We start from the raw sequence: 18,966 nt of genomic DNA on the forward strand, positions 1-18,966 counted from the left end.
TGTCGATGCCATATATCCCAGTGAACTCAAAATCAAAGACACCACAATCTATCATATCTACTTGGATAATTTATTGAGCATGGATGGCAACGGCAAACTAATAACTCAACTTTATGACGAACGAGATTATTTCAACTTCTCAATCGTCAAATTAACGAACAGGTTGATGCTACAGGGGTTTCAATATTCTCGTTTAAAATCAGCTTTTTGCAAAAGTTTATGGTCGTTATAACGATCTAGTTTACCAATACAGCCTATCATTGTGTCAAATGCTTGCTGTCTGACGTGTTTCATACCGCTTGTTAGGCTTGCTCCGTTTACCTGATAAAGATGTGACAGGTTAACAGGGGATGCTTACTCCTCCTAGGCACCTGATCCCACCTCTGGTATGTCCTGGTGCCCGTGTTTACCCAACTCTTAATTTTGTATTCCTTATAATAGTTGTGAGGTTGATCACTGTTCGTTATCTTCACCTTTTCATCTAGATGTTGAGAGAACAGCTAGAGCAAAAACTTTCAACTTATAAATTGATACATGTATTTTATGCTGTTAAGAAACAAGAGATGTGTGTAAATATTTTCAAAACATTAATCCAATCATTTTCAAAAATCTACACCTCACTATCTTTATGCGTTACGTTTTTCAATTTTAAGTTTAGATCATCTCTTACATCTATTTTGTATTGCTTGTAGGAGTTATGAGATTGATCACTGTTCGTTATCTTCACCTTGCATCTTAACTACATATGATATTTGAATTTGATGTTGTTAAATAAATACCTATATTGAAGATTATATACTCTTTGGTACTATAGTGGTGTTTTCTGCTAGTGTCATAATGGCGAAAATGAATAGCTTAGCATTTTACACCATGTAAAGAATGTCGATCAACCAATCAAATTGTTTATCACAACCGAAATAAAATTATTACAAAATAAAACACATACAAGTAATGCTTGATTTTAATCGGCATAGGGTAAATTGTTAAATTTAAACTCAAAGGTAACATACACAAAATATAAGGTGAATATATTTGATGTACATAAATCTGCATATACAATGGCTATAAAAGCTGCTAAGTATATATGAATGCTATAGCATGTAATATGATGAATACACTAGTTTTCTATGGATGAACAATAAATGTATTTATTGTGTTGATTTTTTTAAATTCGTACTCAATAAGGTAAAATCTTAAATCATCAATGGATTTCTAGATATTGCTATGCTTTTCATAAAAATAAAGGAAACTTTGTTCCTAAATGATAAAAAAAAAAAAACATTAGGTGAGAATTAAGTCCATTCATAAATGTATTTAGTTGTTTGCGGAATTACTATCAATAAGCTCAATTGCTAAGTGATGACCTCATCCACCACAGTTAAACTCAACTTCCTGTGGGACGACATGATGCGGAAATAGCTGTCTCGTCTATTGGTCACGGAAGACACTCCTTAATTTCTGGAGAAAAATGTCCTCTTGTCTGTCGGTGAAAGTTCTATCAGCGCAGTATCTATGTAAAAATAACGTTTAAAATATCACATTTCTACTTTTATCTAGAGCAGTAAATGACAACACTTAAAATGACGATGTTTTATATATACCACATTTGATTAAAACAATCAATTTAAAGAGGTGTACAGGAATTAATACTTCGATTGTTGCTTTATCTATCATAGATGCTCAGTCACCACCCAGTTTGTGAGTATTTGAAGAATGAAATTCTTAAAAACTTATTAACATGAATGTCATCAAATCAAATGCTAATATTATAAAAAAAAATTGACTTAAATTGTAAGGTATTTTTATCTTTAAAATTATTTATTACTGATAGCGAAAAGGAAAATTCGGTTTGTTCATAGGTACAAAACATGTGGGTATGTTTACAACACCCAGATAATGAAAGTAAAGAGATAAACACAGTAAGCAATCACCATCATCTTCTACCGTGGCCGAGGAAACTTTCTGAGGTTCTTTCGGTTCACTGTGCCCCAAGTAAAACTCTACACACTCGTGCAGGAACTGGTATTGGGTCTGTGGATGTAACAAATATATTTATAAACATTGTTTCTGAAGTATTCTTCTTTGGTCATTTGAAGCAAGGAGTCTTCGGTTCACACTTGCACATGTTCGTATACCGAAACTCAATCATCAATTAAGAATTACACCCCATTAGTTCATATGCAACGATCTTTTAAATCTTCTCGAGACAAGCTTTGACAGAAATCATACCTTTTGATGAACAACACAAATTTATGTTTTACTTGAAACTAAATGCTGCTATTATCCAATGTTGGTGAATGGTGATAGATAATGATTAACATAATATCATGAATTTATCAAAATCAACCACAACCTTTTGCAAAAATTGAGTATTAATTTCCATTAGGGATTATGATTATATACCTCATTCTCTATTAATTTCTCTCGATTGTTGATGAGTATTTGCGTCAGCTTGAAAATATCGACATGAGTATCTCCATTGTTAATGAGCTGGAGGAGGTAATCCATGGCGACAAATAATCCCGATTTACCAATTCCATTCCTTATAGAAATCAATAAATGTCTTATGAAAAAAACATTCACTTTAATGCACTCTATATATACACATACTAGTATACCAATGCATGTATATCTAAGTTTGGAAAGTAATAACTGAATTGAAGTAACACTTTATAGACAAAAATGATATAGCCACATTACATTTTGCTGGTTGGTGGTTCTACATCTGGTCGATAATTTTTCAATCATATTTAGACGTCAATAGGTGTAGGTAAAGTACCACAGTTTTAGACCTATGCTTCGCACTCCACAATTTTAAAACTATGCTACACGCTCAGGGGCGAAATAGTGAGGGTTCGTTTACATGTCGACGCCTGCCGTGACATGGGACCTCCGTTTTAATGTGATATCCTGAAGACCCGTGATTCTCACATTTAAACGCCGAGAATTTGACAAGGGAGCAATCACTACCTATATTTACATCATAGGTTTGACGAGGCCATGGCACGAACTTATGATCTCCCTTGCTTTACCACTGAGCTACAGTGAGAGGTTCATAATAGAAAAGGGATAGACATTGTCTATAATTCAAGAGTGAAATTAAAAGGATAGAAATGTCCTTACAAACAATGTATGACCATTGGTCTACTGTCGTATCCATCTTCTGCATTGGAATGTACAAGATTTATAAGATTCACTAGGTCGGCACACTCATCTTTGGTGAAATTGGAAAGGAATGCCGACTGAAAATGATTCACTGTGTGACTCTTTGCGCCCTGGAATTGGAATTTCAATCAAGATACATTTCATATCACTAAGCAGATAAATTGTGAAGTTTTGGTATTCATAAATCTAGCAAATAATACCTCTAATTTTAAACACGGGGCCCCATCGATATTACAGTGGATGTACTCGAGTAAAGAAAAATATATTCAAAGATAAATTGGAAGCCACCACTAAGAGGTTAAGGTTTCAGTGACGACATTGATAAAAATATTCCCTTTCCTTCATAGATCCCCCATACTATGTTTTATGAACATTGCTAAGGACTTACAAAACAGAAAATATATGCAAATGTTAACATTTGACGGACGATGACGAACAATCACCAGTCGAAAAAGGTCACCCTAAGGCCCGGCCTAGAGACTCAGGTAACTTAAAAATATATTCTCACCTTTACAATTTTCAAACACCGGAACGTACACCTATGGACTGTTAATGTTGACAATGTTTGCACCTTGATGTCGCCAAAAGACCTGATCATACCCGTTTTCGTTGGAAAGTAAATTTCCTAAAAACAGTTTAGATACAATAAAGCAATAAATATCTTAGTGATATGGCTTATAAACACTAGATTTATAAGAAAAAAGAAAAAAACACGTACGTTTTGAATTCGAACGAGCGTTCAGAACAGAAGTTTTTTATTACCCCAATTATACTCCATAATTTTCATATGTAGACGGTCTGTTTGATATCAGATTTTGCAATTTAGTTTTGGCGTTAGTTTGCATTCCTATTTAGTTTTCATTTCTATACAATTGTTCAATCGTTCTGAAGAAGGGAGAGGTCGAACCGAAAATTGTATAATTACATTGTTCGTGTCGTATATCTATCTATCTATCTATCTATCTATCTATATATATATATATATATATATATATATATAATTCTCAGTGTCCGCTCTTTACATATCGAAATTCAAATACAATGCAACACGAAAGTAAAATATCTTAAGACGTTTTACAAAACAATAAAATAACATCTATATTATTGTTTTGTAAAACGTCTGAAGATATCTCTATCTATCTAAGATTATTGCTTATTGCAGTCGTTTACAGGGCTTAAGGAAAAAACCTTTTCATTGCTGGAGACAAGTCCAATAACAGAAGAGACTCTTTGCTTCCACACCATTCTCCAGAAGTCATTCTGTGTGGATACGAGGGGATACTGTGTCACGATATAGTAGGGATAATGGCTGTGCAGACCCTGTTAAAGACAATATCAAAATACACAATTTTATACACAACTTGATTTGTCTTTTGTCTGAAAACGTTCATGTTATTGCTCTGACCTCTATCACACTTGCGTTGATGTAGTCTGCAACACTGGTTGTTCCAGATTCTCTCAAGCGGTTGTAGTCATCTGAAATGAAAATGACAAACTCATTGTATTCCTCTATATCCGAACTTATATGACGAAAAGATATGCAGTAGTCCTTAGAATGTGAACAATAATGATCATATTACATTTACTTATGAGCATGTCCTCAGTGGCAACATCTCAAGTGAGCAGAATATTTCCAGTGGCGGCCAATTCCATTCCACTACATAAAACTCATTATATTACTTGAGTATTTTGGGTTACAATTTCAGTGGATTGAAAAATGTCATTGCGATGATTCTTGATGTCTGTATAGTGTATGCTGTTTTACGTACCATTCGATAAACCTAAGAGTTCTTTATCCTGCCTACACCTATTACTTATCCGAATTAACAGTAACTTTCACTTTCTGTGTTATGAACACATCATAGTAAATTAAACTTACCACCATACAAATATTAAAGGCCAATGTCAAAAGACAAAAAAGTTATGGTCCGGACAAAACATATCCCAAAAATCCAAAGATTATCAATAATGGTACAAGACACATTACCTTATCATAGTATAATATACACATAAGAAATATCAAAATTTGGTCCGCACAAAAATACCCTAAACTTTTATAATTTGACCTCTACATGAAAAGTGAACATAACGAACAGTGATCAATCTCATCACTCCTATAAGCAATACAAAAATAGATAATTGGGCAAACACGGACCCTGGATACACCAGAGGTGGGATCAGGTGCCTAGGAGGAGTAAGCATCCCCTGTCGACCGGTCACACCAGCTGTGAGCCCAACATCCTGATCAGGTATACATAGTTATCCGTAGTCAAAATCAGTGTGCAAAGAACGGTCTAACAATCGGTATGAAACACATCAGACAGCATTTGACCCAATGGTAAGTTGTATTGATAAACTAGATCGTTGTAACGACCATTGAATTTGCGAAACGCTGACTTTAGTCGAGACTGTTGAACCCCTGTACCATCAACTTGTTTGTCAGTAGCTTGCCTCCATTTAAAAACTGACCATACGCAGAAGAAGCTCTTACGTATCGATTGATTGATTGTATCTTGTTTAACGTCACTCTTAAGAATTTTTCACTCACATGGAGACATCACCAAGATCGGTGAAGGGCTTCAAATTTAAGCCTTTGCTCGGCGCTTATGGCCATTGATCAGTGAAGGTTCTTTAGCGTGTTACACCTACTGTGACTCGGGACATCCGTTTTTAAGGTCATCTCCGAGGACCCGTGACATAAGTCACACCAGATGCCGAGCGTTTGGCGATGGAACTGTCCCTACCTGTTTTAACGACTTAGGTCTGTTGCGGCCGGGATTCAAACCTCGGCTTTCCGCAAGCGGAACGAACCCTCTAACCTCTAGGTCACAGCGGCACAGTTGAGAGATATAAATAATGGAATATTGCGACATAAATATGGGAAGTTGATGATTGAGAATGTCAATATCAAAGGTCAGAAAACGTGATGGCCCGGACATACTTTGTATGAGAAGAGGAAGAAGAATTCACACTGAAACTATGCGTGTATGTCCCTCATCTGGGAAAACTTGTACATTCATTCACACGTCATGGAGCAAAGTAACCTACGTCTTACAAATGAGCATAATTCAGGTTTCGTCCATGAATGTAAATATTAGCTTTACATTATTCAGATGACATATACATGTACTTTACTGATAGCATGCAGGTATTCTTTTTCAAAATTGGCTCAGGGGCGTTTATCATTTTACATACCGGTGAACGTTATCAAAACGATGAATATAAAAATTCAATAACAACATATTGCATTTACTGTAAACTTCTCTCGAGCTTAGATTTCAGAAAAAGTTTCGGTGATTTGTTTTGACTTACAGTCGTCCAATCAGAATGTAGTAGGCGAGGTCTGGACATCACCTCATCGCTCAGTCAGAATTGTGTTTTATTTCAGAGAGAAAGAGAGCGAACCAATACGCAATGTTGATATATATATATATATATATATATATATATATATGTATATGTTGCAGAACAAAATCCGATTTATTTCAAATATTGATATGTCCTGTGTGCTTGTAGTATTACAATGATTAAGTTTGTTGAATTAATAGACGTTATTGCTAATTTTTAATTAGCGAAATCATTTTTGCAATTATAATTTATCTGACCAAATTCTCGTATGTTCTGATTCCGCTAATCATTGATCAACGTGGTCAAATGGTGAACGTGTCTTTTTTGTTGTTGTTGTTGCGAAAATTAGAATATTTGACGAATTTATTTATATTGCGTTTTTCCACATGAATCATGAATATGTCCGACATGTTACATACTGTATATACACTAGTTAGAATAATCTAACTCGGGACAGGCCCTCACCACAGTTAGATTGCCTCCCATATAGATCTACCCGTAATGTAGCAAACAATTGCAGAATCGATCTAAAACGATTTTAAAATTACCAAAGCTACCCGTAATGTAGCAAACAATTGCAGAATCGATCTTAAACGATTTTAAAATTACCAAAGAAATATAAAACGCGTAAATTTGAAGCTAAAATTAAACACAACTAACCTCACTTATAATTCGTGAGTCCTTATCACTTTAAAAATACGTAAAATGATATTGTAATCTGGACAATTTGAAATATCACTTTTCTTTATTCGAATTGACTGTCATTTTAGCGGCAATTGTTATCGGAACACCCTGCTGTTTTCGAAAACGAATGCTCAATGAAGAACCGCCTACTACTATAATTGGAAAACAGTGAAACGTACCTTTAGAAAAGAGCTTGAAGACAAAAAGAGTACGATGTACAGTGGACACAGAATTACCGTGTAGAATTGAAAGACGAACAGGCAGAACCCACTCTGCAGGGCTAAAGGGAACAGATATGTGTTTGCCAGTGCAATCTGGTTTATTTTCTTCATTCAGGTCTAATGAAAGCAATTTTCACCAAAAGAAGAATATTAAACCTTCATGTTAATTTGATTTGAGGCTGCATTGTTAACTTAACTTATATTTCTTAATTGACAGCGTTTATTGGATGCTATAAGTTAATTTTCCTGTAAAATAACGGCGTAGTAAAAATCGTAGTACATTTTCCGTAAAAATGCATCTTGATTTGTTTGTTACTGGTCTGTAACTTGCTGAACGAGTTTAATCAAATTTATGGAAAGTAAAAGGTGAGAATGCTAGAAAATTCATTGAAATTTATGCATTGCATTTTTATGTCAAGAAAAAAAAAAACCCAACATAACATTACCTTGGCCACTGCATTTCGATATGCTGATCAACAGCTGTTTTGATTTTACTTTCTAATTGGACAACAATCCGCTGAAAATTTCTGGGAGATAGACATGTATCCTCAGAGTAGTTCACAGTAGAACAGAATACTACTCACATGGTAAGATGTCTCTATTTCTGTTTTTATGTTTGTTTTGTGAGGCTGCTCCTATGTCAGTTGAACCCTGTTTACTGGACTGCAGGATATTCTGTTTAGAAATATACTCTTAGAAAGATGTATGATGACAAAGTGCAGGTAAGTTAAAGATGTTTACTGTTAGATACTGTTAGTTACAATACCTTAAATTCTTCCTCCGCCCATCTTTCACGATCACGCATGTTCCCATAGATTTCCACAAAATTACTGAGACGTATTCTACAAATCAAAGAAACCAATGAAATTTGTTAATTTCTTATATATATATATATATATATATATATATATATATATATATATATATATATATATGTATGTATGTATATCTATATCTATCTACATATATATATATATATAAACGTAAAATTTATACGGTACCAATTTTGATGCACCAAATGCGCATATCGACAAATAATGTCTCTTCAGTGATGCTCAACCGAAATTTTTGAAATCCGAAATAATAAACTTGCAAGAGCTATTTTAGGGAAAAAAGGAGTGCCAAAAAAAAAAACAACAAAAAAAACCAACCCAACAACCTTGGAGTCGAATTCCTCTAAGGATAAGAGCTATGCATGAGGGAGATAATCTTTGATTTTGAAATAAATTTCTAAATTTTATGTACCTGTGATTTTCACTATCTCCTGAGAAATCAATGGATATAACAGAACCTCGATGTGAACTCTTTTCCTCTGTGTTGAACCTAAAACAAATACAGGTATTATGTTGTGTCCATGGCTAATTCAGTTTTGAATGATGATCTGGTAAATATATATTTTGTAAAACAAATATGTCCTTGGGTCTCAACACTGACATGAGTCGCCTTGGATCTATTATTGTTCAGCTATTGTGCTTTTAAAAAGATTATTTTGCAATCTTTATTTCTATATAATTTTGATCCCATATTGTAGCCCCAATCAAGTCTTATAGGGTCAAGATTCAACCACGATATAATGTCACAAGATACAATATGAAAGCCCTACTTTAGATATTTCAGGAAATATTGCTTAGGTTGTTTTCTTAAGGGGGAATGAGCCATCGTCATAATGGCGGTAATTCCGGTGAAACTCCATTATCTTCCGGTAAAAAAAACCCTGATTTACTTGTGTAACAAATAGCGTAGGAAACCGCAAACAGAACTCCTTTTTTCATGAAGGTAAACTTAATTGTAGTTTTTTTTCAACGATTTATTGAAGGAGAGATACAGGCACTATTAAAGTAGACCTATACTCACACAATGCGGAACCACGCGTCCGTTTTCTGAAATGGGGTATTTTAACGATATTGGTTTGATTTTCACATGGCAATATGAATGCCTTCCAGGGCGTTCGTATCAGCTGAGGTCAACTTTTGTATTTAAAAAGGAGGGGGGAGGGGCGCTAAGATTATTTCAGCTTTAGAAAAAAATCGGTTGGAGAAGACAACATTTTGGCGGATGAGGGCGTGTCAATTTCTTTGTACATGTCCGTGAGGTACATTGACTATTCATGTATGTAAAAGTTTTAAAACGGTCCATGTTCAACATTTGGAATTACGGGAGCATCACAAAGTTGGGGAGACGGATGGGATAGGGGTGACCAATTCATATTTCCACCAGCATCATAATAATAATATTATATTTCTTTTGAGAGGATCCGGGTTAAAATAGGTCCTCAGTACCCCTTGCTTGTCGTAAGAGGCGACTAAATGGGGCGGTCCTTCGGATGAGACCGCAAAAACCCGATACCCCGTGTCACAACAGGTGTGGCGCGATAAAGAGCCCTACTCAAAGGCCGTCGGGTGATGGAGAGAGGAACGAAGCGTAATCAACCGTGGGTTTCCGACGATGATGTTGCTTATTACAGCCCATTTGTTTGGAAAAAATAATTATTATAAAGAAAATTAGAAGGAGGTGTACATTTTCATTAATGCTGATTATATGTAGATGGGGTGCTTACTTTTGAGAAGCAATAACGATGAAAATAGCAAGTTAACATATATATTTTTCAATGTTTATCTATTACTGGAATATATATCTATCTTATAAAGGCAATTTTTCATGATCTAGTCCATTTAAGGCCAAGTATAGATCTACCTTAACTTGTTCATAAACAAAGCGATGCCGTTAGAAGCGCAGGGAGAACGTGAAGTGCCATAGGCCTAGTGCTAAGTTTTATTTATCATGCCAACGTCTGTCGTGACACGGGATTTTAAGGTCATATCTTAAAGAACCGTGACTAACCATTTTTATTGGCATAACATCTAAATAAAGTAAATAGTTACATAGAATACAAAATGCTGTAAAATGGAATATTGCAGTCACTAAAAGTTTCCATTAAGTAGTCTTAGTTGTGTTTTAAATATTTGTTGCCTGCATATATTTTTCTATTTCCTCAAATTTTTAAAATTTTTATTTTATCTTACTGTTGTAGCGTGTTATGTTGACAATATTATACGCATTAACAGCACATGCATTTTATTTTACTGCTTTGCTCATATTCAAATGTATACATGAATTAATCCAGGTGTGCACTAAAACTCTGTACAAAAAAGTTTATTCTTACAATAACATTTTATATTTTCTTCCTGTATCGTTTCTCAGTTATCTGAGAAAAGTTTTATGGCTTTTGGACGAAAATATATGCCAACTGTATAATTTACTTACGAAAAGCACCAGGTTGTTTGGATCTTGCTCTTTTAGGAAAGATAAATCTTCCATCCGGAATTTCAAAAACAACATTTTTTATATATAGTTGTAAAGAAACTTTTTTTTCAATTTCACCTTTTAATATCATTAATATACATATGTAATTTCTATTTACAGAAGTTGGTACAGATTTAACCATCAGTTGTTTGGTGTTTTAACCCTTTTTCCTTAAATAATAATAAAAAATCAATATATGCACCCAGGGGTGCATGAGCCGAGTTGCATGGGATGCATTGTAAAGTCAGGAACGATGTGGCATATTTATAATTGTGAAGAACTAATTTCAGCTTAAACTTTTCGAGTTACTCTCCAGAAACCATATTTGTCTGAAGTTTTCAATCTATTTTCGGTCACTGTGACCTTGACCTTGGACCTATTTCCTCCAAAATCAGTAGGGATCTTCCTTACCTGGTACATAACAATATCTTTAAGTATCATTTTATTCGGATTTAAACTTTCTGAGTTATCATCCGGAAACCGAATTTTTCTGAAATTTTCATTCTATATTCGGTCACTATGAAAATGTCAAAATGCTTCAGTATCACCCTCCATAATCCTCCTACTGTTTTCTGTCGCGTCACCTAGTACGTTAATTGTTTTTAAATGAAGTTAAACGTGTTATTGTTCTAAATAAACACTTATTACTTGGGTTACCCCCCTTTGCTTAGACACTCGCTACAATTTAGCGCTGTTTTTGAAAACGTTATTTAATTTTTCTGCTTAGATTAAATGTTGTCGTGGAAGAAAGTATTATATTTGAAAAAAAATTGTGTCTAACATCATTATTTCATGTAGTTATGTTAGATTTCAAAAGATTAAAGAAGAAATAGCCATTTGAAATTTGAGGGCGAGACAGCCCCTTGACAACGGGCCGAGACAGAGATATCTCGGCCCTTAGGGCGAGACAGCCCTACATAATATGTACCTACTTGCAGCTGTCTCACCCTAGCCAAAATAGGTGTATCAGGGCTGATACACTACTAGGGATATGATATAGCTGAATCCCATTTACCCAAGGACGATTTGTGCCAAGTTTGTGGATCCAGTGGTTCTTGAAAAGATTTTAAAACGTGTCACAACATTTTTACAAATTCAAAATTATTTCCACTTCAAAAGGGGCGTGACACATCATTTGAACAACTTCAATCCCCTTTCTCCAAGCATGCTTTGCGGGCAAGTTTTGCTGAAATTAGCCATGTGGTTCTTGAGAAGATAAAAATGTTAAAGTTTATGGACGGATGTACAGACATCACTGTACTATAATACGTCCCTTCTAAAAAAAAAAAAAACCAAAACCGGGCGTATGAAAAAGAGAGAAAATAAAAATATAGGCCTACGTATACCGTATAGTGGAAAATGTAAGCTTTAGGGTGCATGGAATAAATTTTTGATCGATTGAAATTGATAGATGTTTTTTTTATAGAAATAAAGATCTTCTAAAAAACATACCGGTAAGTGGATTAGAGATATCTTTACTTTGTATTTATATAAAATCAGACTACCACATTTGTTTTTGTTAATACACTTGTCATAGCCATTTGGGGGAGGTGAGAATACCAAGATTTCTAAAAAGTATATCAAAGCATTCTGCACGCCGACATTCATTAATGATACACCGATTTAGGAAACAAGTACAGAGAAGAAAGAACATAAATTTTAGTCATAAAAGTGGGTTGTTGTTTTTTTCACCGAAGCCGTCAACTTTAGCGACACGCTGATAGTTAGGTTACGTGACATGTAGCATAAGCAGGAATCTACCTTGTTTTGAAAATGAAAAGTTTAGAAATCTCAAATACATCTTTCAACCAGTTTTTGGGGGTCGTTGCTGTCTTTTACATGGACTAAATACCACCATGTTGTCAATTAAATAACTAATTAATATTTTGTAATAAAATCATTTCCATGCCCCTGACTTTTTTAAGTACATTCCTCTACATAGATATATCACACTAAACACACCAGTGGACGTTTTATGACATACATTATCATTTGCATTTTGCCCTTACACTTGAGAGTGAAAAGAAATATTCTTATTTTCTACAAAGACATATGTTACAAGTGCACTTTAACGCATTTAACAAATTGTATTGGTCTAGGTAATCTTAAAAGACAGTTATCAGTTGTTATGAACCAACGTAGCCGTGCGCTGTGTGGCGTTCTACAGCTTACCCATATAAAGGATTTGTTGCCGACATGAGTTCCGAATAGGAGTAAGAGAAAATACCATCATTTCCGGGACGCCAGCTGTAAAAAAAAAAGTGAGAAACTAAACTTCTGCATTAAATATCTATTTTCGTTTATCAGCAATTCTTCCAGTGTGCAAAAACTTTGATTACTCAAAAGTATAACGATTTTAGAAAAAAAATCTACCTTTCATATCTAGTAAATTAGTTTGTCAAATGATGTAATTAGCTTTTAAGTTACTATAGAAGCATCTTACATGATACATGAATATCCCTTCTTTTTAGCGACGATGACAGTTGCAATCACAGTTATGATAAGTAAGAAGAAAATCAAAAGGAGGGGTACCAGCAACTTTGCTGAATTATCGTCCTGTTGCTGTGATCCTTCAATAGAAAACTGACAGGTAACTACACAGATTACCTTTTCTAGTAAATAAAAGTCTTGGCAAGAAATTTCAAAGACAGTATTCAGTAAGATGAAAACCTTTCATCGTTACCTGTTCTGCCCACGCATTCGTCAGTCTGGACGTCAATTTCTGAATAGGTTGGACAATTACACAGAGATTTTTCAGTATCACAAAATCCAGTTTTGCATTCGTCACTTCTTGAGCAGGAAGAATTCCAGGATTTTTCTATTATAAATTAAAAATTGATAGAAGTAAATAAAAAATTTAGTAGCGTTTTTTGGTAGTTACTGAAAAACAATACTGTATATTGTGTAAAACCGAATTCATCCTAATTTGAATTCGCTCCAAACAAGTTGTATTGTAATAGTGTAATGAGTCCATTAAATGTTCCCCAGTTTGGAATACTCCGATTTACGATGAAGACAAAAATAAAACGGGGCGAAAATGTCCCCGTATAAAGGAGTTAAAATTTTGCTGATGGTACTAACTTTCCGAGCATGTGACTGTATCAAACATGTAGTATTCTCTGTGACATGAACATCTGTTGCTAATACAAGAGGCGTTGTTTGCTACACACTGCATAGAGTGGCTACAGCGTTCTCCAAGTGCATGAGCTGTCAAAATAACAGTAAGTATAAAACAAAAGAATTCAAACGATCGTTGGTATCACCATACATAATCAAAACAGACCTCTATCCATTGTACTGTAAAGCATCAAAAGTTTATGACATAAAAGCGCTAGTGCTTTTTAGATTTTCTTGCAGTTTTAAAAATATCTTTTAGGTTGGTTTTTGTTTTTAAAAAAATCTTTTAGAGAGTTTATTTTAAACAAGCGTTCTGAGAGTATTGCATAGTCCCCTACTCAGTCGCAAAAATTGCTAGACCGCACCACTATTCGAAGTTCATTATGTAGGTTATGGTAAAAGGGAAAATTGGGGAACCAGTTTAGGAATGGTTGGAAATCAGCTACTATTCAGGAGCAAAGACTAGACCAGGGAAAAAACCCCAAATTAATTATGGATGTTGCTGAAACGCGGAACGGAAAACGGAACGGAACGCAACATATTTTATGCAATAATATTATGAGGAGGTCAGCATTTTGTAAAATCAAAAGGCTTATTATGAACAAGGGAAGCAGAAATTACAGAGAGAACAGGAAGTCATCCTCAGAATCCACTATTTCATATTAATACCCCATACTAATGCATTATTATGTACATGTATTTTAAAACGGTGTATTTTCTGGATGAATGTACCAATGTGCATTTTCTTAATATTTTGCATAGTAAGTTTAATAAAAATATTTACCAATCGCTTGTTGGTACCATCTTTTCTCCGGGCTTTGACCCCCCACCCCCACCCTCCGATTGTGACAGTATGTTGTTTCAGAAATGAAGAAAAATAAGATAAACACACTGAAAAAGACTTGAATTATAATTGAACCCCTTTTAAATTTTATTACTTTATTTTGGCTGATACCTTAAGAAAATATTTCATGAGCCTATGCAATGAATAAAAGTTACCCCCACCCCCGAAAACAACATTGTAAAAGATACGTGTAAAATAATTTGTTTGAACAATTTTCCCCAAACCACGCCTTTTAAAATTAAACGTGCTTTTAATCGAACTAGATATGTTTAAGATAACTGAACTTGAATTTAGTTTTGCACCTGTTACAATATACATTTTTGTATCGCATCAAATTTTAAAGCGAACGAGTCCGGTGTGGAAAAAAGGTTTGCCTCATTTGGGGTGAACCTATGTGAAAGTTCGTACATTTACCGATATCCTGCGGATTAGTGTTGAAACTGAAGAGATACAGCGAAAAAGACAGATTTTAAACAGAACCAATGTAAACTAGGGTGAAGTTTACGACCCATAGTAAGAGGAATTAACAGATTTATTGCATAATATATGAAATAGCTAAAAGGCTAACGCAGAATCTATGCTTGGGTGGAAATAAAACTCATCTCATTATTAATCTAAATGTTAAGCTATTCAAGAATTTAGTTTATAAATGAACTGCCAGAAGTCCTCCCTATTTAGGATTGAAGTGCTGCGGTCACTAATTCTCTGTTAGTTAACAAATAATAAATCAAACACAAGATGTTTAACTTGTTGACTTAAGAAGATCATGAATTATCTCGTTGTTTTACGCATATCAATCATTGAACCCCCCAACCCCCGGATTTTTGGCGTAATTTTATCTACATTAATCATTCTAATTCTTAAATTGCTTTCCGTTCCGTTTTCCGTTCCGCGTTTTAGCAACACCAATTCATTATTAGGCTCAAGTCTTTAACCAAGTCAATGAACTGTGAAATGTAGGTGATCATGAATAATTTAGCTACATTGTTGTATTACTATGCTAGAAGAAGTGTAGTACTCTTATCTACAGAAATAAGAAACTTGGATGTAAACTAATAATTCATGCTATTTTTCTAAGTCCAAGGGCCATAACTTAGTGAAAACTCAACGGACCAAGATCAAATTCAAATCTGATCTGTAACTTGTTATGACAAAGCAATGTGCCAAATACAAAATAAATATCTGCAAGCACAACAACAACAACAACAAAAATTCCGGAAAGCTGATAATTCATGCTATTTTTCTAAGTCCAAGGGCCATAACTTAGTGAAAAATCAACGGACTGAGACGAATTTCAAAGTTGATATGTAACTCGTTATGACAAAGCAATATACCAAATATCAAATAATGATCTGCGATAACAGAAAAAAAGTGCGGAAAGCTGATCTGACGGACAACCGGACATAGTGCAAACCTAAAGTCCCCTTCGACTTCGTCGGTAGGGGACTAATAATCGAGACTTAACCTACTGTAATGGAAGTATTGCAAATCTAGACATATGCACTTATGGCCGTGGTAATTAGTGTTCGTTACCATGCTATCACCTGATGTCATCTACAAGACTCGTGACGCTACTTCAAAACACCGAGGATTTCGTGAAGGAACTTTGACGTGGCGGAGGTTTGAGCGAGACTTTAACCCATAACCTCTTGGTCACAAAGCAAACACTCTAACCATTAAGCACCGCGACCACTTTTCGAAATACCTACATGTGTATTTAGATTTCACATCACTACATAATTTGTAATCAAGTTCTAGTAGAAACTATTTATTACCGCTGTACCAGATTTCAAAGTTCTGTACTAAATGATGTTGACTCTAGACTTTACCTTGGCACAAAAAAGGATCAAATACTCATGTATTATTTGAAATAATCAGACGCAGATATTCTTTTCTCGAACTTAAGTATATTACTGTACATTGTGTAAGTAACGCAAAAGAACCTATTCCTTTAAGCGCAGATTGTAATTTAAGACATGTTTCATTACAGTGCCACGATTTCGGATTAAGAATCGGAGATGTTGGATTATAGATGGATTTTTGCAATTGTATCTAGATTCCAGAATCCGGAACTCTAGCAGAGAGATGAAATAACTAGAACTATGTCCATAGAACATGAATGCCTTGTCCAATGTGACATTAGTAATGCAATATTCAAAAAGCCAGGTATTTATAGGTGCTTTCTCATGGCCCGATCTTCTTCCTCATTCACAATGCAAAATGGATTGAATTTTTCCATTTTGCGGGAAAAGTTACAAAATTGAACCTCCCTTTTATTTAAAAACAAATTGTGCAGATGAAAAGTGATCATAGAGGGTGATGGGGGATATCTCATTCATGTGAAAAACGTATATAGCTTTTCAATGGAGACATCTACTTTGTACCTTATCAATGAATTAGAAGAGAAATGCTGTTCTTTCTCAATAGGAAATTCACTTTGTTGTGTTAGTACCCGGGTTTAAACATTTAGTAAACTTATACAAACACTATATGCCCCGGTCATATTCAGATAGGGACAAGAAAGGTCATTAATTGCTTTGAAACTGAGCTCACCACCAAATAGGGAGTAGTGAGGTCAATGTCACAGGGGATGCCAAGGTCAAACAATAATCCTACAGTTGAATAGCTACTACTAATATATATCAGAGTAAGAGTTTTCATAAAAATATTTTTAATAAATGCTTGAAACTGAGCGAAACACCAAATATTGAAAAGTGAGGTCAAGGTCAAAGGAAATATCAAGGTCAAACATATTGATGAAGTTGAATATATGTCCCCCATATGACATTTGATAACAATATTTTGAATAGTTTCTTTGAAACTGAGCGAAATGCAAAGTGTGACGGATGGTCCGACAGACAGAAGACGTATTCGTGGCGGGGCATAAAATATCGTTAAACGAGTAGGATGCATACATGCATTCTAAGGGCAAATTAGAAGTTGTTTATCTATGAAATACTACATGTATTACATATCGAAAATAAGATAGAGGTTTAACATAATATCGTTGAATATATTCATTGAATAATTCCAAGATTGGCTGAAATTGAACAAACTAGAAAATAGAACACATGCAAGTGCTTTCTAGGTGCATGTAACATTTGATTTTTCCAACAACAAAAATTGGTTTGGGAATTCCTAAATTCATACAATTGGGTATCATTATTGGTTGTCCAGTACAAACCTGTGTCCTTTATTACCTTTCACTACGTGTTTTACTCTAACTGTAAACAAAGACTGGTCGATCAGGAATTGTGATAGCTGATTCAATGTTTTAACTAATCAATCATAATTTAAATAATTAATTATTGCTATTTCTGAGGTGCTGGGTGAATATTACACCTCTCATGTAGCTAAAGCATCGTATCCAACTCAAAAATGTTAATAATTGGATAACAAATTTGAATTTGAATCCAATATTGTTGAAATCAAACACGGCTATAGTGTATATATACATACGATCTTCAACACTCTTCTCTGTTCGATAGACCATCTGAAAATCGTGCTTGGCAGTATTTCTTGATGTTCTGTAAATAAGAAATAACGAATTTCCCTTCGAGTTGATGGTGAATCTTGGACGGCTAGTACAATGTCGACCTAGGAAAGGGGATTCAGTATCTGGACCATCAAATATCTGGGGAAAAAGTGAAAGAAATGACACGGGAAGAGTGTGCATTCAGTTATGTCAGAACAACTTTCAGTTTACAGGAAATTTTAAGCCACCAAGAAATTTCAGACAAATGTAATTCTCATTTAAATTCTAATACAGTAGGTCCCATACCTCAATATATGTTTCATCGCATGACTGATCATATCGTTTTGTTCGAGTTTTGTTACTTGAATACATTGAGAAGGAGATGAATGTTGCATTTATTGATTTCGCATTGAATGGTGTCAATAAAAAGTAACAAAGTGTGTTCGCTGGTACTTCTACAGGGGGCTCCACTAGTCCAAACTGCGATTTGTATATCCCTCCACATACTAAGAAAATAGAATTTAGAATTTGTTAATTCTGAACCTCATTAAGCTAGATTACAAAGGTAACTCTACAATTTGATAATATCTATCAATTCATTTTGAAATCGAAGTAATATATTATCTGCAGATAATGTTTCTGATTTAATAAAATACTTTGATCTATATTCGCACATATTTCTAACTTCATGAGTAGTAAATTACCGGTTTTTGGTTATTTGTATTACGTCCCATCGAAAACTTTTCACTCACATTTAGACGTCACAAGTTGTAGATGAAGTACCACAAATTTAGATCTACTCTTAGCGC

General features: G+C 34.5%; 1 protein-coding gene across 4 annotated transcripts in view; it reads right to left on the minus strand.

Annotated features, from left to right (window-relative positions):
* Nucleotides 1-947: 947 nt before the first annotated feature.
* Nucleotides 948-18,966, minus strand: part of LOC125645465 (uncharacterized) — a 131,159-nt gene continuing 113,140 nt past the window's right edge. For 2 of the 4 annotated variants that reach the window (XM_056140156.1, XM_056140157.1), the window contains exons 54-68: nt 18,464-18,663; nt 18,142-18,316; nt 13,803-13,928; nt 13,405-13,539; nt 13,165-13,291; nt 12,894-12,968; nt 8,664-8,741; nt 8,185-8,260; nt 8,003-8,093; nt 4,571-4,641; nt 4,354-4,485; nt 3,674-3,790; nt 3,124-3,275; nt 2,404-2,542; nt 948-2,031 (exon numbers count right to left, since the gene is read on the minus strand). In XM_056140156.1, the coding sequence (XP_055996131.1) occupies nt 1,822-2,031; nt 2,404-2,542; nt 3,124-3,275; nt 3,674-3,790; nt 4,354-4,485; nt 4,571-4,641; nt 8,003-8,093; nt 8,185-8,260; nt 8,664-8,741; nt 12,894-12,968; nt 13,165-13,291; nt 13,405-13,539; nt 13,803-13,928; nt 18,142-18,316; nt 18,464-18,663 (1,904 nt within the window). In that variant the 3' untranslated portion in view covers nt 948-1,821. Of the gene's footprint in view, nt 2,032-2,403; nt 2,543-3,123; nt 3,276-3,673; nt 3,791-4,353; nt 4,486-4,570; nt 4,642-8,002; nt 8,094-8,184; nt 8,261-8,663; nt 8,742-12,893; nt 12,969-13,164; nt 13,292-13,404; nt 13,540-13,802; nt 13,929-18,141; nt 18,317-18,463; nt 18,664-18,966 lie in introns of those variants that run through there. The other 2 variants (XM_048871005.2, XM_056140158.1) reach the window with 2 other exon arrangements.

The sequence above is a fragment of the Ostrea edulis genome, chromosome 6 (assembly GCF_947568905.1).
Source record: "Ostrea edulis chromosome 6, xbOstEdul1.1, whole genome shotgun sequence".
Taxonomy (NCBI): Eukaryota; Metazoa; Mollusca; class Bivalvia; order Ostreida; family Ostreidae; genus Ostrea; species Ostrea edulis.